This window comes from Myxocyprinus asiaticus, chromosome 1 (genome assembly GCF_019703515.2).
Source record: "Myxocyprinus asiaticus isolate MX2 ecotype Aquarium Trade chromosome 1, UBuf_Myxa_2, whole genome shotgun sequence".
Classification (NCBI taxonomy): Eukaryota; Metazoa; Chordata; class Actinopteri; order Cypriniformes; family Catostomidae; genus Myxocyprinus; species Myxocyprinus asiaticus.
The window spans coordinates 14,808,865-14,832,945 of record NC_059344.1 but is presented as its reverse complement, the minus strand read 5'-3'; the positions used below and the strand labels follow the sequence as shown (position 1 = coordinate 14,832,945).

Below are 24,081 nucleotides of genomic sequence, written 5' to 3'. Positions count from 1 at the left end.
GTTCGAACCAGTCTGGCCATTCTCCGTTGACCTCTCTCATCAACAAGGCATTTCCATCCACAGAACTGCCGCTCACTGGATGTTTTTTGTTTTCGGCACCATTCATTCTAGAGACTGTTGTGTGAAAATCCAAGGATATCAGCAGTTACAGAAATACTCAAACCAGCCCATCTTACACCAAAATTATTTTTGTGTTCCACGGATGAAAGTCATATGGGTTTGAAATAACGTCAGGGGAAATTATTGAACAATTCCTTTAAACTCTAAAAGTTCCTCCATATAAATACAGAGAAACAGAACAGATTGCTGTCATGCTGGAATTTGAAGTCATGACGCTGTGAAAATCTGAAAGACAGCCCTTTCTCTTTCTCTCTCTCTCCCTTTTTTCTCTCTCTTTCATCTTAGCCACATTCTCAGGGCCAAAACGCACTAATTGGAGCTCAATTAATGCAGAAGCTTTCCACGCTTCATTTACTCCACTCTCAGAGCCAGTACCACACATACACAAACACACATCCTTTCACAACATCTTTCAAACAGCTAGAGTTGGTGTGACTTGCTAACCTCAGTGTCATTATAAGCAGTTATTTCCAGCACTGACTGCAACATTAACTACTCCAAACTTAGCATAGCTCCGTCACAGAGCACACTGAGCAGAAAGGTCACAGAAATGCGGTTGACATGTATCAGCACGGTGACCACTTACTTAAAGGTGCAGACATCCAGTAAAAGACCTACTATCACATGCACAAATGAATTTAGGCTAAAGTGTACATAAACCCCATAACATAGGCTTTAATTAGAGGGGACTGCTCCACTTTGGCCAAGCAGACACTGTTTAAAATATAAGTTACAAAATATATAAAATTTGGATGACAAACCTAATATAACTTATTCATACTTATCACAAACTTTGGCCGTCATGGCTAATACAAGAGACACAATTCTCTTCCAGTACATCTAGATGCCTGGATTATCATTTTTACTATCTGATTTTTCTTTAATAATTTCATGGAAACCCACTGACAAGGGTTGCTGCTAATTTTTTGAATCAATAAAATACAGATTATTGACTCATTTTGCCAAGAGATGATAAAATCTCATATGGATCAAGTGCAACTCAAATAAATAAATCTAAAATGTGTGCAAAGCAGTCTGAGGGTCATTCCGTACTACATTTTGAAAAAATGTTTTAATGAAAGTTAAAACATTTGCTTTTGTTTTAAGCATAAGAAAGAAAACCGCATGGGTTCGTAACATTGTGAGTGTGAGTAAATTATGAATTATGAAACAATATCGATAATAGTTGGGTGAACTTCAGTATTCCTTAAAAGGGTCATGACATGCCTTTTTTAATATTTTAATACTTATAATAGTTAACTTATAATATTTATAAAGTTTAGCACATTGTGACATCACAATGTGGAGGAAGTAGATAATGAGTCATTTTGGCAGCTTGGTTTCAACAAATGCTCTTTTCGCAGTGAGGTGGAAGTTTTGAGTTCTGAAACTTACAGTATATTTTTATAGTACAATGAACTCTTGCGAAATTTGAATCCTCATGTCATGACCCCTTTAAGGCTCTGAAATTGGCTGTACCTTTGGCCTGAGCTGCTGCAGGTTTGGCTTTATCGCTGAACACCTGACTCCGGCGGTTCCCTGCTGAACTGATGGACCCTCGAGGGGAATTCTCACTGCCCACAGTGGAAACCCTCGAGGTGGGGCCAGGTAATCTGCCAGGGTGAGAGAGAATATATTAACACAGCAACACAATGAACTAGTCAAGTTACCTCCAGGTCTTTAAAATAATCTTCTGGAACCCCATTTAGCTACTGTTTATGAAAACATGAAAGGCTTTTTTCAAGAAATAATTCAGTGAGAGGGCCTCTTGCTCTTGATAAGCTTTATTCAATTCATTCCCAGTTAATAACCTAAGATGGAAAGCATCTTGAAATCTCTTAATTGGTCTGGTGTGCTTTTTCATTTACGTGTAGTGACAGAGCATCTCCTATCGGTGACCCTTGTTCAGACTCGTTGTAGGACCATGTGGCCAAGAGGAGGAACAGTGTGTGAAAATGACACTGGTGCTTATCGGACCGCCTCACAACTGCCAAAAATCCATCCCTACTCAACAAAAACAGCTTAAACCCGCCAAAGCTTGTTCACTGGTCTCTAAGCCTGGTTAGGCTGGTCCAATTTGCATGTTTAAACCAGCTGAACACTAGCGTAGCCAGGCTGGGAGACCAGCTAGACCAGCTTAAACCAGCTTAGACCAGCAAACTAGCTTATTCAGCAGGGATGACAATTCACTTGAGGTGCAGAGATGGTGCAACATAGCCATACTGCTGTTTAACCAACTGTTACTGCTATTGCCAAATAGCTAATTATGTAGTATTCAAGTTAACAAAGCAGTGCAAGTCAAACTGGAGAGGTGTGAGAGTGTGAGACATGGCCGTGAGCCTTATGGGGTTTCGGTAATGAACCAAAGATGAGGTGACAAGGAGTGACAGCTTATAGCACAACTGCTTGTGCACCTGAACAATTCAAGAACAAATTACTCTGAATCAACAACGTATTTATTTCCCCAAAATGTGGTAAAAGACCACAACAAAAATAATTAGATTAAACTGTCTGTGGTTGAAGGTTCACAACAAGAGCTTTGATTATTGCCACCCATGAGCGTCAACAGTTAGCATTGCAGCTAAATATTTTCTCCTCCTCCTGAAAAAACTTATCTTAAACCAGCTGGTATTAGATGACCACCAAGCTGGTTTCCAGTGGTCAGGCTGGACTAGTTTGATAGACCAGCTGAAAACTAGCTTGGCCAGGCTAAAGCAGCCAAGACCAACAAAAAAAAACCATTTTAGGTGAATTCTGGAATTTTTTACTTTTTATTTTTTTTAAGCAGGGTTTTAAGATACAGAGTGACTATTTGCACTAGGTGTAAATAGCACCTGCCACACAGCATGACTATTTGTACTCCAATAGTCTGGTGGAAACAGAAATTGATGACAAACTGTGCCCCAATTGTCACTGCAGTGGCGTGGGGTGTAACGACGGAGTGGATGTGCTTTTCTCTTGCGGATGACCCGGGTTCGATAGCAATATTGTAGTAACCATGTTTTTGGTTGAAGCCATAGTTTTAATGCAATTTACCATGGTGTTACTAATATGGTCTTAATATAGTAACCATGTTTAATTGTGTGGTTACTATGATTTTACTACAAAATACCATGGTGAAACTATGGTTACTGTATTAAAACCACGATTCATTTTTGTAAGGAAAGGTTAGGGTTAGGTTTAGGGGTAGGTTTTGGTGTAGGGTGTCTGTGGGACTCTAAATAAACACAATAAACAAGCTGCAGTGAGGGCCCTATACTGTATGTTAGGTTTTATATTTAATTAGGGGTGCAAATAGTAACAGCATTTGTGGCATAATGTTGATAATCAAAAACATTATTTCAACTCGTCCCTCCTTTTCTTGAAAAAAAAGAAGCAGCACAAATTAAAGTAACAGTGAGGCACTTACAATGGAAGTGAATGGGGCCAATTTTGGAGCGTTTAATTGCAGATATGTGAAGCTTATAATTTTATAAAAGCACTTACATTTATTCTTCTGTTAAAACTTCTGTTAGAAATGTATTAGTTGAGTTGTAAAGTCATTTAAATTGTCCTTTTTACAGTCGTTTTAGGGTTTTATGGGTTATGGTGTTTCGTTGTCATGGCAACGAAGTAGTAAAATTGGATATAAGTTCACACAGAAAAGGTTAGTAAGCAATTTTATCATGCTAAAATCATCTTAACACACATATTGTTAATGCCTTGTAGCCATACTTTTGAAACAGTGATTATTTTTACGTTTACATATTGGTCCCATTAACTTCCATTGTAAGTGCATTACTGTATCCCTGACTTTTGCTTTTTTTTAAAGAAATAAGTCAAAATAAATTTTTGTGTTAATTAATATTTTGCCACAAATCCTGTCAATTGAGCTTAACTTGTATTGAACTTGGAATATAATACTGTATATACTCGCTGTCTCAAATAATTATTTCACCTAAGAGCCGTCGTCAGGGGGGACAACCAGGGGCCACCGGTAAAACTGTGTCCCAGCCCTCTGAATTTAAGCAGCAATCCAGTTTCACCTTTTAAATTTATATAAAAATGCAGTGATCGAAATAGAAAGGAGTTGTGCCGTTATCTGCAATATTGGATATTTTACATTCTTAATCCTATACAGATTGGTCCAGAACCCATTCTAAACTAAATATTTCAAAACAGATTGCCAGATATTGACATAAGAAAATATGCGGTAGACTGCCTTCATCTTTATTTGTGATAGGGATTATAATGTGACATTTCTCCACCAGTTCTAGCCTTGAAGCCATGATGATTGACAGGCAAATAGACTAATCTCACCTAAAAATCAAGTCTAGCTTAATGTCATCTCACTGTCATGTAAAATACAGTGACATCTGTAATAACCTATATGCTACTCATATTGCTGCATATTGTGTGGGCTTTAAAATGCTCATAAGTAACAAAATGTTAGGGAGATATGAAATTTTTCTCTATTGCTCACAAGAAATCTCTGCCATGTTTAACTGCAATTGCAACTATGCACCATTTGATGGCAAACTTGTGCCAAGTGTTGCCAACAGTGAATGGTAGAATATTGGACTAAGCCAACATTTAAACTGGGAATGTTTGAATAGGCTGATTCAGTGTCCTTTTAGTGTAGTTATTGTTTTTAAAAAAAAGGATTACACATGTGGAATGCATTTACAATGCATTTATGTCACACATCCAAACCAAATTTACAACCAAGACCCTTCTGTCAGACAGCACAATTAATTATTAATAGCAAACTCAAGCAAGGCATCACACAGAGGGGCTATTTTAAAGTTATCACAGCTCACTGGGCAGACATTTCCACTGGGACATGATCTCAGATAACATCACCTGACAGAGTCATGAAATTCTGTCTGGACCGATATCTTCAAGAAAATCTTCATTCCACCATGATACGATGTTAACTTTCTTTCCAATTTTGTTTAAAAATAAAATTGGTTTTATTAATCTATTTAATAAAATATATACAGTATGTAACACATTCTATAAAAATCATTATTAATGCATTCATAACACCTTATAAAATACACTGAAATCCATTATATGTTATAATAAACACTTCTAACCACAGTTATAATACATTGTAATACCACTCACCTATTCAAGCATTTACATGAATACCTCTACATGCTTTAAAGAGTGTAATGCATTATGATAACACATGATATAACCCCACCAATGTGGTACTGTTCATGTGTTTAAATGCATTAAGTTTAAGCAATAACCCAATCATTATAACTGTGGTTACAGTTACATTATTTACGAAAACGTACAACTGACTATTAGGTGTCTTTTAAGGTACGAATATTTTTTTTTAGTGTGTGATATAGGTATATTTAATATAATATTTTTTAATGATTTAATACTGATCAGTGTTTGTTGTAATGGATCCACTGTAGCTAGGTTCTGACTTTTTATGGATATACTGTACATATACATACTGTACATGGGTAAGGCCACAAAATAGCATGCAGACAGTAAGTGAGGAAAAGAAGGGTGATGATGAACAGGTTGCTAGGAGGAAATGCACAGGAGCACAAAATGGGAATGAGAGCGCTACCTAGAAGACTTGTTCTGACCAATGGAAAACTTGAGTTTACTCTGAGAGGCATCCCTAAATCGAAAGAAGAAACAGGTAAAGAGAGAGAGACACACACAAACATAGACAGCGATGACTAACAAAGCTAAGAGAACGAAGACAAATTGTGACAGATTACTTAAAATGACAAATAAATCTACAATCAACATATGCAGCCTACATTAATTATGTTTCTTAAAATCTGAGCTTCTGGACAGACAGACAGACAGATAGACAGACAGACAGATTGATAGATTGATAGACAGACAGACAGACAGACAGACATTTTACATGAAATACAAGCAATACTCATGGTATTAATGAGGATACACGTTACCTGGACTGCATCTCCGTCTGGACTTTGTGTGAGTGTGAGGCTGAGGTGTGGGTCCCATGCGAGGAGGAGATCAGCTGGGCTGGGGCGCTGCTCTGCTGGCTTAAGGGTTCGTGTGAGTGCGTGTGATGTGTGTGCATCTGTCGATTCGCCTGCTGCTGCTGCTTGTACCGTGACAGGCTAAAGAAAAGCCCCAAGATGGCTTTCAGATTTCCATTACGGATCTCTGAGAGAGGAGTAGATGTTAAACAAGGAGAGGTTGTTTAGTATGGCGGAGAAATATTAAGTAAGTTATAAATTTGCAGACATTTTCTGCTCAAAGTAATTTGTAGCATGCTAATTACAAAGACAGTCCCTGTGAAGCTCACAACCATTATATTAGCTGCACTGATCCTTAACCAGTATAAGTAGTCTTTAGTCAGACACTTTCATCTAAAGTGACTTTCGGTACACTTACTACAGGGAGCAACCTTGGGTTAAGTGTCTTACTCGAGGGCCCAATGGTGATAGCTCGTTCCTTGTGGAAATCAAACCTATAACCCTCCATTTATCATCTCTGAACTGTAACCACTGTGCCACCACCAATCAAGTGGGTGATGATTATAAAGGCATCCCCTTTTACAGTACATTTAACCATACTCTCTCATAGTTCCTGACATACCACATTGGTGTAATATTCAAAATAGATTTTCACACAACACTTGACCCTTGGTTAAAGGAGCACTCAGAATTTGTTATTGTTTTCTCAATAAAACATTTTACCTGTATAGTAATTTTGAAACATATGTATAAAAAAGTAACAGCTCACATGAGATAAAAACTTTAGTCATATCAGTAACCTTACAAAAGCTGTTTCAATCTACCTGAAGAGGTTCCCCTCATGGGGGCTGCCATGTTGGGATCACATGACCAGCTGAATACTTCTCACTTAATCACAGTAATCCTCCTGATATTAGACACTTTCCCTCATGGATTACTGTAAATTAATCATGGCTGACTGTAAATGGTAAATGTCTACAATGCCATTGGCAGCTGAAAACTATTGCATTACAATGATGGTGCCTCCAAGCCCGTAGGTGTCAATGTAAGTCAAAGACGGCAGAAAAAAAATTAAAATACTAAATGCACATTTAAGGTGACTTTTAACCCAGAGTTATGAAGCCCAGTGCTGTAATGCCAAGTTATTTAGCAATAAACATTGTTTTAGCGATTATTTAGCAATAAACAACCAATCATAAACTAAACAATACTTGCCTAATTAAAAATTGGTGCACTTTATAACTTACTTTCTTAGTATGCGTTCAGTGCACATTATAAAAAAAATAAAATAATAAAAAATCTATAATGAAAATGTAACTTGCTCCCAATTGATCTCAATCAATTCCAGATGGATAAAATCAAGTCCTGCCATTCTAGTTGAATATCCTGTAAAATTGGTTGCAAAAGCAGTTTTATGTTGACTTTAAGAAAACCAGAACAGATTTACATGGCAACATTTCCACAGATGGACAAGCATTTATTAAAAAAAGCTTGCTCATTGTGTCTTGTACTTGTCCAATAAATGTTTTTCCTCTTAAATCTCCAAATAAGTACATGCAACTAGGATTTACAAATGCACACTGTGAAATCCTGAAAGCTGACTACCCATGATTACATAACAACCCAGAATAAAGAATGAATGGTGTGAAACATGGAACAAGGACCCAAGAATATGTTAACCCAGCTTTAAAGTAACCTCAGGTTAACCATTTCAAATGTGAAAATCCCTTTTGTTGCTAAGTAATTGACTCAGCAATTAACTGAGCTCAAAACTTAATTTTGAAATCTTGATGGTGCTGTAAATAATAGTTTTTGAAATGGCATTTTACCTTCAGCTGATAGTCCCTGTATGTTCACACCTTTGGCTGCTAGGAAGCTCAGACAGGCATCAATGTTCTCAATCTAGAGAGAGAGAAATGGGAAAAAAAATGAGACACATTACTGTAAAGATCGTTTTGAATGATCAGAAATGTTGGCGGACAAAACACATGTGAATAAAAACACAGAGAAGGGCCTAAAATCACCTAAAACACTCCATGATGCTATGTCCTTGCAGTCTAGTTTAAGGTTGACGTTTGCTCAGCGGCTGAATATGTGACAGGACATTCACTCTAGTAGGTGTAGTGTTATCAGAAAGCATAGATTGGCTGCTCAGTCAAAGCAGTATGCAAAGCCTTTACTCCCAATCATTGAGGGCGTTCCGTTTGCCCTGTTGCTAGGAGACACAGATGAGGCCACGACGCTGACCCAGACGTGTCCTAGTGTCACTCAATTCCATGCATAAACACACCCGATTGGCTGAGAGGAGAGTAACAGGCAACACTTATAGGTCAAGTGCCCTCTCCTAGGAATATGCTAATATATGATACTCTAGGGTCCGGGCTTTTCGATTTGTTTGCCTTAATGATATCATCCATAATCACGGCTGGCCTGTTAAATTTGTGGAGCTAAGATTTTATGTTTTAAATGAAAACAAAAAACAATATGATGAAAAGTAAAGATAGTTCCTTGAACACGCCTTAACTGAGCCAAACCAGCCGTCAGTCGATAATGGCAACTCCCAGAACACAAACATACTCTGTCACTCTCAAATATAGATACACTTTTACACCACTCTCTAGGATACTTGTATCTGATTAGTCAATTGCGGCATTCTACATTCAAATGTTTTTTGTGTATTGAACACTGAACTGTAGAGTTGACTGCTGTCCCAGGCAATCGATTACCTACAAAGCTGTGCTAGTTTTTTGTCTTTAGTGTCACACTGATCTCTTTCAGGGATGCAAGATTCCTAATCGAAATATCACAAATTTACATATCTCACTATGCATATCACAAGGGTTTGCAATAACAGAATAATTTTAATACTTTCAAAAGTAATGTTTATTGTGATGCAGAGAGAGAAAGTGTTGTGCCATTTGAATTGGCAGCTACCGCAATCTGTCACACAAAGCAATTAAGAGCATAAAAACGATATATCGGTTTTACCGATTAATCGGTGCCGAGAGTTGCTTTTTGGAACTATCGGTTATTGGCAAAAATCTATGCCAATAGTTTATTATTATTATTATTATTTTTCCTCAGTTAGAATAACTTGGTTCTTCAGTAAAACAGCGGCCTCTATAGGTGAAATAAAATCAATCACTGACAACTCTTGGGGATTCGCTGTATCTAAATCTTTCATCATTGACAATATTCATCCACATTTTTATCCTCACAATAACAAAATGCATTTTCAGTTAGGACAACTCTCGGAAATAGATTAAAGATTTTTATTGATAGTAATGACAGTGAAGTAAGCTTGGTCTTGGCGGACAAGATCTGCTTTACAAATGCTGCTGCTGCTGCTGCTATTGCTGCTTGACATGAGTCAATATACTGCTGCTGTTGGTACGGAAACATGATGCTGCTGAGACAGAGGAGACATGCTGCTGTTACTGTACCAACATCAAGCTAAAGCCCCCCGTAAAGCAGATCTAGGCAGGTGGTGTTGGGGAGGTGGAGGGAGAACGCTATGTGTAACTGCACTCATGTAGCCATTTCCCGTTGTATTGTGTAAGGTGAGTAGCAGCTTTATAGATTTTGACACGAGGGAAAAAGCTTCTGATTGGGTGCGTAAGATGTAAGTACGCCTGTTCGACCTATCAGCCCACGCCATGTAGAGTTTCCTAACTGAATTTAATTGTCATTTTTGCTCTTTTGATTAAATCAGTCAAGTGTTCTAAATTGAAGTGTGGCCATGCAAAGAAAAATGTGACTATATGGAAAAGTGCCCCGTCAGCACATACAGTACATTGTGTCTCCAGCTTCATATCTTGTGAATAATCATACAAAACCTCATCTGGTGAAATATAAGTAGGCTATAAAAAGCTTAATTTGGTAAATACTTAAATTTAGAGCACTGTAACAGAGCTAAGTGGCTGTCATTTCAAAATAATAAGAAACTTAATAAGTAAGTGTATTTCTTTCTTATAGTAGGAAGTACCACTTTATGCACCAAATCTTCATTTTTTTTTTTTTACATTCTATAAATCGATTTTAAAAACTATCAGACGATTAATCACTTATCTGCCTTTTCAACTACCTTAGTTATCTGTATCGACAAATCCACTATCGGTCAACCTCCAATCAAAGCAACATTTATCATTTGAATTTCATGATAAAATTGACATCATTTGAAAGCTGAGCCTAAAATCGTACTTTTCCAAAAAAGACACAAATGAGAGAGCGTCACATTTGCGGATATGTAGCTAATGGTAAAACCATTTACAGTATATTACATGCATTGGGCGGTGGGGGTTCCTATTTTCTGTGCACTCTGATGACATCATCATAGGATTATTGCATGGCATATCGCATTATCCAACAACTTATCGCATACTGCATTTTTCCTCCATAACTTGCAGTGCCAGTCTCTGTTTTCTCACATAATTTAAAATACTCAATATAAAGTATTTATTTTCATTTACAGTATGTATTTATTTGGTAAGTTGCTGTGAAGTTAGCAGAATAATGTTCAATCATGCAGTCAATACCACAAAATAGACCCCTTTGGGTTGATATAAGGCCCTTCCTCTTTGTGTCAGGGTTTATTTTGCAATAATGACTGGCTGACTACCATGTATAGCTCTACATATACAGTAAGTACATATAATGTATGACTGGCTAGCCCAGTCCATATATGCACAGTATACAGAAGGATGTGTACACATAATTCATTACGTAACACTCTGATTATGATCTACATTAAAGAATTAGTAATTTACTTCGGGTTAGTCAGCACAAGTACTCACTGGTCATATCCCAGATACTGGTAGGCAACAGTTGACGGGGGGGATCTAGAAATGTGAGGACAGAATCTGTCCCTGCCCTGCTCTAGATTCCACTGACTCTTTGATGGGACCCCATTCCAGAAATCCAGGACTAAAAATAACATTTCTAAAAAATATATATCCAAGAGACAGTCTGCCTCTCTCTCTGTCTCTCAAAACTGAGATGTCACAGAGACAGTATTCTGTCTAAAGTCAATATGAGTGCATTATAAAAAGGGGTGTGGGGCAATTTGGCTTTAACATGATAACTTTGTCTCTGTGATTGTTGTTCAGGTCATGCATGGCAGCAAACACCGCTCTGAATGAAACTCCAATAATAGCTGCATTTAAAAACTCACTGGGTCAACAGAACTGAGAACCTGGTGGAGTAAAAGCAAACAACTGATCACAGAGCCATTAGAAGTACACTTTACCAAAATCAAACACTCACTAGTATTTATATGCACAGCCAGAAATTGACTAGTGAGAAACAATAGTGTTCAGCTGATATGGGCTGTTCAATGACTAATGCTGATATAAATATCTAAGGAGCAATGTGATCGATGGCCAATATAATGCTGATATGTACATAATACAATTGAACAACAGCATATGAGATGTACACAAAATCGCTGAAATTAAATGAACAGTTATTTTACATAGAATTTACTCAAAATTCACGAAGCAATGTGAAAAAGAAGTTGTTTAGTATTTACTGACAAGGTAAAGTTCAAAAGTGATATATCAGATAGGAAACACTTCTGTTAATCGTCCGAAACGGACACCATTATTAGCCAATTAATCAGCTTGAACAATATGTATACACAGTATATAAATATATATATACAATATAATGGATATGCTGTATATATATATATATATATATATATATATATATATATATATATATATATATATATATATATATATATATATATACACACACACACATACAGTAATATATATAAAACATTTTTGATATTATATATATTTTATTAGGAAGACCTGTACACCAACCTATTCATGCGATTATCTAATCAGCCAATCATGTGGCAGCAGTGCAATGCACAAAATCATACAGGTACGGGTCAGGAGCTTCAGTTAAAGGAATAGTTCACCCAAAAATTTTCTCATTATTTACTCACCCTCAAATATCCCAGGTGTGTATATACATACATACATACATACATTTTATATATATATATATATATATATATATATATATATATATATATATATATATATATATATATACTGTATATATAAATGGCTATCACAAAAAAAAGAAAAAAGAAAAAGAAAAGAAATCAAATGCACATTAGTTCACATTTGTACAGAGAGCAAAATACCTATTTTACAAGTAGAGAAGATACAATTTCATGATGGTACTTCCTTAAATACATACAACAAAATAAATACGGTCTGAAATACTCCAGCAAATGCTTAACTGCCCCCAAATGAGTATGAGACAATGCAATTAATAGTAATTTTAAAACAAGGTACCAGTCTTGAAACTATTTGTGCTAAAAACCACAGCAAATGCTAAAAACTAGACTATACATGACACATTCATCAGCTTTCTTGCTATAAAACCAAAACTACTCAACCGTAAAAAGGCTGAAACTTTGTTAAAAAATAGGTCATGTTTACTTAGAAAATGACATACTGTATTTACTTACACTATGGGCTGTTGTGTGCTTTATATAGTTTGTACAATCTGTACACATTTGAACCAGAAATAACAATATGAAAACACAAAGTATTTCAAGCACTTGGTTACTTACGATTCCATTACTAGCTTATTTCAGAAACAAACAAGGAAGTCCTTAAAGCAACAAGAGGCTCGTGCCTGTAGTCAAGGTGTGTCATTTGCATCTCACCTTGCTGCAGGTTACCTGTGAGAGACAGTGCCTTACACAGCAGGGCAGAGCCAGACACAGTCTCTCAGATAAAATACATTCATCAGGCCGTGAGCTTAGTGGTTGTTAATCGATGGTATATGCTTCTGTTGAAGCCATCAGTCCACGTTATTTAAAAAAAAAAAAACATTTTAATAGTACAAGGAAAATCTTGATTTAATATCCTAAAGAAAAAGCTCCACCAAAAAAGCTTTGCAGCAATCGCCCACTTCCACGATGCACTGTGAATGATGACACTGAGTCTGTCTACACTCTCAAACTACTTATATATTTGTATATATCTGAATATTTTGAAATGAAATTGAAAATATATTGTTTCTGTTCTTATGATCAACAACCTAAAATAAATTACCTAATCAAGACTGGGTGGGTCAAGTTTCTGAACACTGAATATGTGTTGTCGACATTGATGAATCTAAGTTCTAATTTGAGTTTTTAAAGGCAACCTGAGTGTGTGGGGCTTCAAGAGAGCACACATACACGTACATCATTTATGTTGTTTCTTTAATTATTTCCTATTATATTTATTTTATATTTACTCAATTAGATTTTTTATTTTATTTTTTTATCACATATTATACATTTGCATATATACAGTGAAATTCTTTTTTTTCACATATCCCAGCTAAGCTGGGGTCAGAGTGCAGGGTCAGCCATAATTCAACACCCCTGGAGCAGATAGGGTCAAGGGCCTTGCTCAAGGGCCCAACAGTGGTATCTTGGCAGTGCTGGGGCTTGAACCCCCAACCTTCTGATCAGTAACCCAGAGCCTTAACCACTAAGCCAGTATATTGTTTCTTACAGTACATTATTATTTCTGTTTAATCTTATGTTGTGTGCTTCATTTTCTTCATAAGTTAGAGGTAAGAAGCTGTCTCCATTTCAATGTCTTCACTGTCACAGGACAATGTTGTGAAGCAATATTTTTTCATTGTCTTTGCTTGGTATGAAAACATTTGTTGAATTTGTGCAAAGACTGCTAACTTTTACCATCATTTCGTCTCCTGCCTTCTGCTATTCCCCTGCTGCCTATGCCTAACTCTTGGGCTGATAGAACAGTAACATAACAAGCTGTTAATGTTGACTGGTTTTGGATATCAGACAAAACTCTGATTTTTGGATACCTTCTGACAGAGACAGAGAGAGATCTATTAAAGAGACTCGATCTAACATTCCTGGCGTTGCCGTCAGGATGGATAAATTAACATACCTGGTGTAGTCGGGGCAGAATGGAAGATCTAACAAAATTTAAATGCAGTCATATGTTTAAATGTATTCATCTGTCTGATATGGAAAATTTGCGGAGTTCGGCTTAAAGGGATAGTTCACCCAAACATGAAAATTCTCTCATCATTAACTCACCATCATGCCATCCCAGATGTGTATGACTTTCTTTCTTCTGCTGAACAAGAATATTCCAGCTATGTAGGTCCTCACAATGAAAGTGAATGATGGCCAAATTTTTGAAGCTCCAAAAGCACATAAAGGCAGCATAAAAGTAGTCCATACAACTCCAGTGGTTAATCCATGTCTTCAGAAGTGATATAATAAGTGTGGGTGAGAAACAGATATTATTTAAGTAAATCTTTTTTACAATTAATCTCCACTTTCACTTTCACATTCTTCATTTGTTTTTGGGAATTCACATTCTTCGTGCATATAGCAACCTACTGGTCAGGGAGGAGAATTTATAGTAAAAAAGGACTTAAAATCATATAACTTCTGAAGATACGAATTTAACCACTGGAGTCATACAGATTACTTTTATGCTGCCTTTATGTGCTTTTTGGAGCTTCAAAGTTCTGGCCATCATTCTCTTGTGTTAAAAGGACCAACAGAGCTGAGATATTTTTCTAAAAATCTTCAGTTGTGTTCAGCAAATTTTTTGGGTGAACTATCCCTTTAAGCACTGTACAGGAATCAGTTATGAATATGCTAATTTATATCACTGCAGTAGATAAATTATTCAGTTCTGCTTCTGTATTGTTGCTGTATTATTTATTATAGGGGTCATGCCATGGAGGAATCGATATTTTCTTGATCTTTTGAGATAAAAGAGTTCATTACAAACATACTGTAACTTTCAGAACTCAAAAGTTTTTATCCCAGTCCTTAAAGAGTAGCCAATTTATTGAAACTAAGCTACAAAAACAGCTTAGGAATAGTTAACCCAAAAATGAAAATTCTCTCACCATTTACTCACCCTCATGTCATTCCTGAGGTGTATGACTTTCTTTCTTCTGCAGAACACAAATTATAATTTTCTGAATAATATCTCAGCTCTGTAGGTCCATACAATTCAAGTGAATGGGTGCCAACATTTTGATGCTCCAAAAAGGAAATAAAGGCATCATAAAAGTAATCCATAAGACTCCAGTAGTTAAATCCATATCTTCAGAAGTGATTTGATAGGTGTGGGTGAGAAACAGTTAAATATTTAAGTCCTTTTTTGCTTGAAATTCTTCTCCCTGCCCAGTAGGGGGCAATAAGCATGAAGAATGTGAATAACCAAAAACACAAGAAGAAGAATGTGAAAGTAATCTGTTTCTCACCCACACCTTTCATATCGCTTCTACAGGTATTGATTTAAACACTGGAGTCTTATGGACTACTTTTATGCTGATTTATAGTAGGATAATAAAAAAAGAACATGATAGAGGAGATTGAAAAAGTGGATTCTGAATAAAGCACTTTTCATATAAACAAACGAATGTGCTCAAATGTAATACACCACAATACACTCACACAACTATGAAATACCAACTGCAGTAGCAATCACAACATAGTTTGCATGGGGGACAGGTCTCCTGAAATCAGATATCCCCTCTCTCTCTCTTCTCTCTCTCTCTCTCTCTCTCTCTCTCTCTCTCTCTCTCTCACATGTACATAAAACATTCTCACTTACACAATAAAAACAAAATAAATCCAGTCCAACTTGACTTTCATCTCTTAACAAAACCACTCCAGGCCTCAATAAAATTACGGCAAGAAAGACATGAACAACAAGCCCTTAAGTAAAGTGGAAGGAAAACACAGGCAGTGGCAGACAACCGCACAGAAGAATGTGGCCCGTGTTTTGATTCCTTCACATCCTGAGCACACATCACGTGCAAAAAAAAAAAAAAAATCACATAATGATTGACAGACAACCAAATTGGATTAAGATGCCACTCCATCCCTTCATATTTTCTTTCCTTAACTAACAGAACTCAAGACAAGATTGTCTTCAGTGGGTCGTTTTTTTTTTTTTTTTTTTTTTTTTTACATATAAAAAGATAGGATTCATTACATGTCATTACATTTGCTATTTTGTTAGTTGCCGCTAGTGGTGCAGAAGCTACATAAGACATGTTAGAAACTATTGCAGCCTAGCAGTTAGCACAAATGTTCTAATATGTTGAGCTTTGGTGCTTAAATGGACGATGCAGGTTTGAATCGGGGTTGTGTATTTTATCAATTCATATATTACACAGTTCAGTGCAGTGCAGGATTAGAAATGGGAACATATTCTCTGGTTTTGTGTGAATAGAGAAAGACATCATGTCAACACACCAGTAGGGAGGTGAACTGAAGTTACGACAGGCACTGAGATTTCCTGTGTGTTTTAGCAGCCCTGTGTCAACAGCCCCCTGACACAATATCTCACAAGCAGTTCACTTGGCTGTGTCTGTGCTGTTGGGTGGTTTAAAGGGAAGGAGGTGGTCTTAAAGGGATCAGACAGAATGGGCAGGTGTAAAAACAGCCTCAGAAAAGTCATGTGTAACTGAGAACCCCAAAGGTGTTTGAGGGTATATAATTCTAGCCCAGGGTGATAAAACAGCAATTGAATGACACAAAAATGTCAAGAGACAACCAATATATCAGTTGGCTGATATCACTGGCCAAAACTGACCCTCTACATGTATTAAGAAAAGGTTTTTTTATACAGCAATTGCCTATAACAGGACAAACCATCAACGTTACATGCTACATTTGTTTATGATTAGGCTATATAGGCTATAGTGGCAAACATTGCACACGAATGCTAGTGCTATAGTCTATATTTACAACAAATTACGAAGCACAAGTTATTGGTTACTTTTTACTTTGTGCTTTAAATATTGGTTTGACACTGGTTGGAGTTAAAAAAAAAGAAAAAAAAAAAGTTTTGTTGCTTTTATTCCATGTCTTCTAGTTGCAGCCATTTTTGTGTAGTGTTCTCCCATGACAAATACAATTTTTAGCAGGTTTACACATTTAAAATAACTTCCAGGAAATATTACCTGGCCAGGATGCTGGCTTGACAAAACAACTGTAATTAACAGTGAATGTGGCAACTACTGAAACTCCTGTAAAGACAGCACCTTGCAAATGTGAGCTGAATGCTTTACCATCACCCCACATTGTGTAAATATGTACATTATTTGAGATATAAGTGTTGGACTGAGTTTGGCTACCTTGCTAATGCTAGCGGCAACACATTGTGTCCGTTTGAAATTAATGCCTCCATGTAGTAAAAACAAAATGTTAGTGTGCCATTTGAGACGATACTCTTTGGAAATTCCTACACAATATGGCAGAGTTGGCCATATAGTTAGTCTTGGGAGACTACAACAAAACTACATCTGGTAAGAAACCTCATTCAGTTTTTACATTGAAACATGTTTGAGTCAAAAGACTAGAGTCTCTGGTTTCATCCGATATGCCATTTTGAAAATGTAATCGATTTATCGCGAAACGGCACTCTGTTTAACAAAATTACCATGGACGTGGACTATAGGTCTATTTACTGTGGATTATTACATTGAGAATCAATGGGTTTATCCAAAAGCTGAAAATGTTGCTTTCAGAGGCTTTTTATGGAGTTAGGATGAAAATAAGGTGCATTTCGAACTGTTGTGAGATCATTGCTGACAGACAGCACTCTGGAGGTTAAGTCACTCACTAATTAGGGAGCAAGGAAGCATCCTATAGATTTCCTATGCAGCCAAGTGCATTCACTCCTAACATCCAAACCAACAGTTCAGGCTGCAGATGATGTTTGCACCACTCAAAATGGTTGGCAGACATGGGACAATGGTAATCAGTACATAGGTTCAGAATCTATGATGCTAAATTTAATTTTAACATGGTTGACCGTGATTGGTTGATGCTGGCCAAATTGAATCAGAATAATTTATGGTAATTAAAATGCTTCAGCACTGGCTATCACTTGTTTGTTTGACTGTGTAAAGAGAGAACATTGAGATTTTGTTGCCAAATAAAAAAAAAAAGAAATTTTTTTTGCAACATAATTCAAATCACGTCAAATTATTTTTATTTGAATAGTTTTTTTATTTGTGCTTTTGCCAATACACATTGTTCCAAATCAGCTGTAATGTCTGTAAAGTCTCAAATACATGAATAACCAACACTCCTGGAAACATAATAAACAACTTGATAAAAAAAAAAAAAAAAAAAATCTGACTTTCTATAGCTTGGTAATATTTAAAATTTCACAACTTAGTCTCGCTGTCCCCATATGAAGACATCAATTTTTTGAAAACAATTTGCTCTTCAATATATATATATATACAGATGCATCTCAATAAATTAGAATGTCGTGGAAAAGTTCATTTATTTCAGTAATTCAACTCAAATTGTGAAACTCGTGTATTAAATAAATTCAATGCACACAGACTGAAGTAGTTTAAGTCTTTGGTTCTTTTAATTGTGATGATTTTGGCTCACATTTAACAAAAACCCACCAATTCACTATCTCAAAAAATTAGAATACATCATAAGACCAATAAAAAAAACATTTTTAGTGAATTGTTGGCCTTCTGGAAAGTATGTTCATTTACTGTATATGTACTCAATACTTGGTAGGGGCTCCTTTTGCTTTAATTACTGCCTCAATTCGGTGTGGCATGGAGGTGATCAGTTTGTGGCACTGCGGAGGTGGTATGGAAGCCCAGGTTTCTTTGACAGTGGCCTTCAGCTCATCTGCATTTTTTGGTCTCTCGTTTCTCATTTTCCTCTTGACAATACCCCATAGATTCTCTATGGGGTTCAGGTCTGGTGAGTTTGCTGGCCAGTCAAGCACACCAACACCATGGTCATTTAACCAACTTTTGGTGCTTTTGGCAGTGTGGGCAGGTGCCAAATCCTGCTGGAAAATGAAATCAGCATCTATAAAAAGCTGGTCAGCAGAAGGAAGCATGAAGTGCTCCAAAATTTCTTGGTAAACAGGTGCAGTGACTTTGGTTTTCAAAAAACACAATGGACCAACACCAGCAGATGACATTGCACCCCAAATCATCACAGACTGTGGAAACGTAACACTGGACTTCAAGCAACTTGGGCTATGAGCTTCTCCACCCTTCCTCCAGACTCTAGGACCTTGGTTTCCAAATGAAATACAAAACTTGCTCTCATCTGAAAAGAGGACTTTGGACCACTGGGCAACAGTCCAGTTCTTCTTCTCCTTAGCCCAGGTAAGACGCCTCTGACGTTGTCTGTGGTTCAGGAGTGGCTTAACAAGAGGAATACAACAACTGTAGCCAAATTCCTTGACACGTCTGTGTGTGGTGGCTCTTGATGCCTTGACCCCAGCCTCAGTCCATTCCTTGTGAAGTTCACCCAAATTCTTGAATCGATTTTGCTTGACAATCATAAGGCTGCGGTTCTCTTGGTTGGTTGTGCATCTTTTTCTTCCACACTTTTTCCTTCCACTCAACTTTCTGTTAACATGCTTGGATACAGCACTCTGTGAACAGCCAGCTTCTTTGGCAATGAATGTTTGTGGCTTACCCTCCTTGTGAAGTGTGTCAATGATTGTCTTCTGGACAACTGTCAGATCAGCAGTCTTCCCCATGATTGTGTAGCCTAGTGAACCAAACTGAGAGACCATTTTGAAGGCTCAGGAAATCTTTGCAGGTGTTTTGAGTTGATTAGCTGATTGGCATGTCACCATATTCTAATTTTTTGAGATAGTGAATTGGTGGGTTTTTGTTAATTGGAGCCAAAATCATCACAATTAAAAGAACCAAAGACTTAAACTACTTCAGTCTGTGTGCATTGAATTTATTTAATACACGAGTTTCACAATTTGAGTTGAATTACTGAAATAAATGAACTTTTCCACGACATTCTAATTTATTGAGATGCACCTGTATATATATATATATATTATTTTTTTTATTTTTTTGTATGTTTATTAGGTGCTACTAGTTATCCGGCATAATAAACCTGTGCCAAGTCAATATGCGGATCACAGATTGTCCGATGTGGCGACCCCTAACGGGAGCAGCCGAAAGAAGAAGAAGAAGATTAGGTGCTACTAGTTACAAATCACACAGCAGTTGTGCTTAGGTCTCAGGTGTTCCCTCTAAGTACTCAAAACTGCTTCATAAAAGTTAGTGTATGTCGTGTAATTATTAATTAAGCACCAGTGGAGGTCTCCCAAAGCTATTGTAACAGATGTATTCAAATGCTATTCCTCGGTTTGCATTGTGAGGCAAATTCCCTCCATTGATTAGCTTAATGTGTTTACATATTTAACCATCTGAACGGTGAGGTTAAGTAGCATGTCAGCAATTAGCGATCACATAGACATTACTCTGCAGAGAGGATATTTATGGTAATCAAAATGAGTGCTTCTATGTCCAGTCTAAGCTCTTGCTAGAAGCCCATTCACTGAGCGATTGTGCAATTCCAGCTCTCGATAAAAACACACAATGATCATATTTGCATAAAGGCTTTGCTTGCAACTGCTTCCAGCAGTGCTATAGTCTTGTAGCAGTGCATAGCTGTGGAGACAAGCACACACAAACAAATCCACTCGAATTTAAACACCTTCAGCTTTACAACAAACACAGAAAAATTGCACTAAACGCACAAATACAGAATTCCTGCAGAGAAACAAAAGAGATGCACATATGTACACACAAATGCCAGCTGAGTTCTTAAAGAAGAGAAGAGGGGATTCAAAAGAGTATTCACAGCTACAGACAAATACCAGACAAACAGGGAGCAGAGAAAAGAAACAGAGGTAGGATAAGAAGGAGAAAACCCTAAAGGCTCTGTCCGAAAGTATTTAATTACTGTGCAATTTTTGTGGACAGAGCTGATTGATGAAGAGAGCCAGAGAAAGAGGAAGTCTGTGAAATATAGCAATGAGAAAGAGATCAGCTTGTGTGGCAAGCCAATTTAGGCCCCTGCCATGAATAACTTAAGCACAAAGTATAATTCAGTCATCTGCAAATGCTAGACGTCTGCGTACAGGACACGTGATGAAAAATTAATCATCAAGAGAGTGACAATTTTTCTAACCGTGTATACTCTCACTAATTAGTGGGTCCACCATGTTGCAACACTCAAAATTGAGCCTTTGCTGTCACGAAGAAGCGCTAGAAGAAGATGTAATCGCCAGTAAACAACAGGAAACGAAGGTAGAAACAACAACAGTGGATGTGCACGTCAAGAGAGCGTGTGTGAGGTGGTCAGAAAATACCTGCACTTGTATAACTAGAGTCTGAAGCACTACAAAGACATCTTTATGGGTCTAAACTCCTGAAGAGAAATAGTCCAGTATCTCATAGCAGTCGAAGCACACATTCACCAACCGCCTGTGTATGCGCGCAGTCAAATGAAGCATACTTTAAAAGGCTGAGGCATTCAACTGTACACAGATGCTAAGCGTTCACCTAAAAACCAAAGTATATTTTGGGCTTTAAACCACAAACTAACATATTAGCCCCTTAAAATCCACATTCCCTGCTGAAAAGACCAAAATTAGAAAGCATTTATTGTTCCCTGTTGGTTTTTGCCATGCCTTTCACTCGTAAAACTTAGTTGGTGAAACTGGTTGGCCAACACTCACTCATAACAATACTTCACTACAGCGACTTTTTGCCATGGTCCGTAATGTAAATGTCACTGGTGATGTATTTTGGAGGATTTCAATACTTTACTCAAGGCTACATTTTAAAATAAAATGAATTGGAAATTCTGTCATCAATTACTCATTGCTTTTTCATCACTTCAGTTTTAGTCTGTTCCTATCATGTGACTTCAGAGGACTTTAAATGAGTCGTTTGGAATACTTTTAAAATGCTTTTTTGTAATTGTTGAAATTGATTATTGTGACTGTACTTGTATCTGCTTGCTATGTATCCTATATTGTTGAGAACTGGTTAGGTATAGGCATTGGGCTAGGGTTAGGTTCTCAAAAATATCTATATAATAGTCTAATGTAACTAAAATTATTCTGTTATGTTTTATTTTATTGAAAAGTGATTAGGTTTAGGCTTAGGATGGGGTTTGGGGATCTAAAATATTGATATTATAAAATAATGTAACTAAAATAATGTACTGTATTTATAAGTAGAATAAAACATATTGCTGTAAAACGCGGGATAATATTCGAAGATTGCTGAGCATGTGACGGAATCCACCAAACTGAAGTGAGAACGGAATAACTGTGACATTGTCATGGTGCAGACAAAAAGACGTGATGATGACACTTTCCTTATGAGACTGCACTGGGTTGAGGAACAAGGTTTTTTTGGTGAAGCTGGTTAACCAAGGTGGTCTTGTTGGTTAAGCTAGTTAAGACATCTGGTGGAGACACAAAGATATCAGGATCTCAAATGAGAAAATACAAATGAGATCCTTTGATATCTCAGTTGTTGCTACTAGATAGCAATGAGATTAACTGGAGAGAAAATGGCGACTTTTCTTGAGTCTTGGGGGGGGGGGGGTCACCCATACCTTTGCCTGGCAAAATTTCACGGGCAAAATACAGTCATCTCAATTGGAATCTGCGTGATTGTGAATTTCGCGCGATGGACTTTCAGTGGTGAAGAATTTCCTTGCGCTGATTCCGACTCGAGTTCAAGTTTGATTAACTTTGAAAGGCGAAATCGGTGCGTTGACCAATAGGAAGTTGCTTGGTTTGGTGGTGACCTCTGTGTGGGCAGTGCTTCGTAAACAGCTACACTGAATATTCACAATGGACAAGGATAGAATTTCAGTGGTGAGTTACTTTTTAACTCAAGTCTCATTGAATATAAAGTACAGCATTAAAAAACGCTGCTTGACAATTAGATTTTTGCTGGTTTCACACGCGCTCAACGTCCGCCCACGACATCTTCGCCCACGGAATTTCACCGTGAGAAGGTATGTGTGACCGCGCCTTTATGTTTTTCAGATTTTTTGGGGCTTATCAGAAAGAGACCCCAGTAATATCACGTGTCTCCTCTTGAGTTTGGGAAGAGGTCTCAACAATGTCTCAAACCATGCTCAGATTTCCAAAGATGCCAAAGCCTTCAATCTATAGCCAGAAATTTCAATATGAAGTCAAACATCTCTCATCAAACTCCATTATATCTCCAGACCTATGAAAGGGCAGCCTCAAATTTAGCTCTGGGCTATGTCCAAAACTCAACATAAACTGGTTTCAGGAGGGTTACAGCACTGTCTAAACAAAAGCAATGTTTCAACAAGCCACTATTATAATTCAAGCCTCTCATAATAACAAAACACAACACACAAACAGACCTTAAGGTTCAGTCTACCATACAAACAAGCCCTTTGAAAATGATTCCTTTGTTCGGTCCAATCAGGCACGACAGCCGCCTTTTTAATTGAGACAAGAAAACCAACCATTGCCCTCTGATTTTTGAGTGATACTACTGTCAGTGATACCCAGCCTTCTAGAGTTTGCTTTACTAAGCTTTGGTTTGGCTAAAATAGCTCTTTACATTATGTCTGTAATCTTGTCCATTCTTTCTCAAAACTTATACATTTACTGATGGTTTTGAGAGGTTTCTTTTTTTTTCTTTTCTGCCCAACAACCCCCTTAAACCAGATGTTTCTAAAGGGAGACCACAAGAGTAGCAAAAATAATTAGAATGCATGTCCATAAGCCAAGTGTGCTGGCAACATCAGTAAGAAAGCTGTGTAGATTTTATGGATAGCTGATGTACTAGTGTTTTTTTGAACATATATAACATTGCCTTGAAACACCCACATACACCCACAGTCATTATGAAATTATATGTTAAGTCAAATTAACAATAAAAACAATAAAAATAAAATAGAAAGAGACCTTACCATCTGAGAACGACTCTTAGGGCATCCATTGATATCTTCAATCTTCTCATTTGCTGATGTGTCCAAAGAGAGAGAAAGAGAGAGAAAATAGGTTTAAATCATAACCTGTTAAAAAGAAATCATCAAAGAGAATTCCTCAGTTGTAAGCCTCAAGTGCAGTATGTCCTTTCTGAGTCTAAGTTGTGGACAGAT

At 37.1% G+C, this 24,081-nt stretch overlaps 1 protein-coding gene across 1 annotated transcript in view; it reads right to left on the bottom strand.

Annotated features, from left to right (window-relative positions):
- The window catches only part of LOC127444711 (neuron navigator 2-like), a 150,070-nt gene that overhangs the window by 84,354 nt on the left and 41,635 nt on the right, over positions 1-24,081 (bottom strand). The window contains exons 3-6 of the mRNA XM_051704262.1: positions 23,890-23,942; positions 7,913-7,985; positions 6,048-6,270; positions 1,600-1,733 (exon numbers count right to left, since the gene is read on the bottom strand). Of these exons, the coding sequence (XP_051560222.1) occupies positions 1,600-1,733; positions 6,048-6,270; positions 7,913-7,985; positions 23,890-23,942 (483 nt within the window). The remainder of the gene's footprint in view (positions 1-1,599; positions 1,734-6,047; positions 6,271-7,912; positions 7,986-23,889; positions 23,943-24,081) is intronic.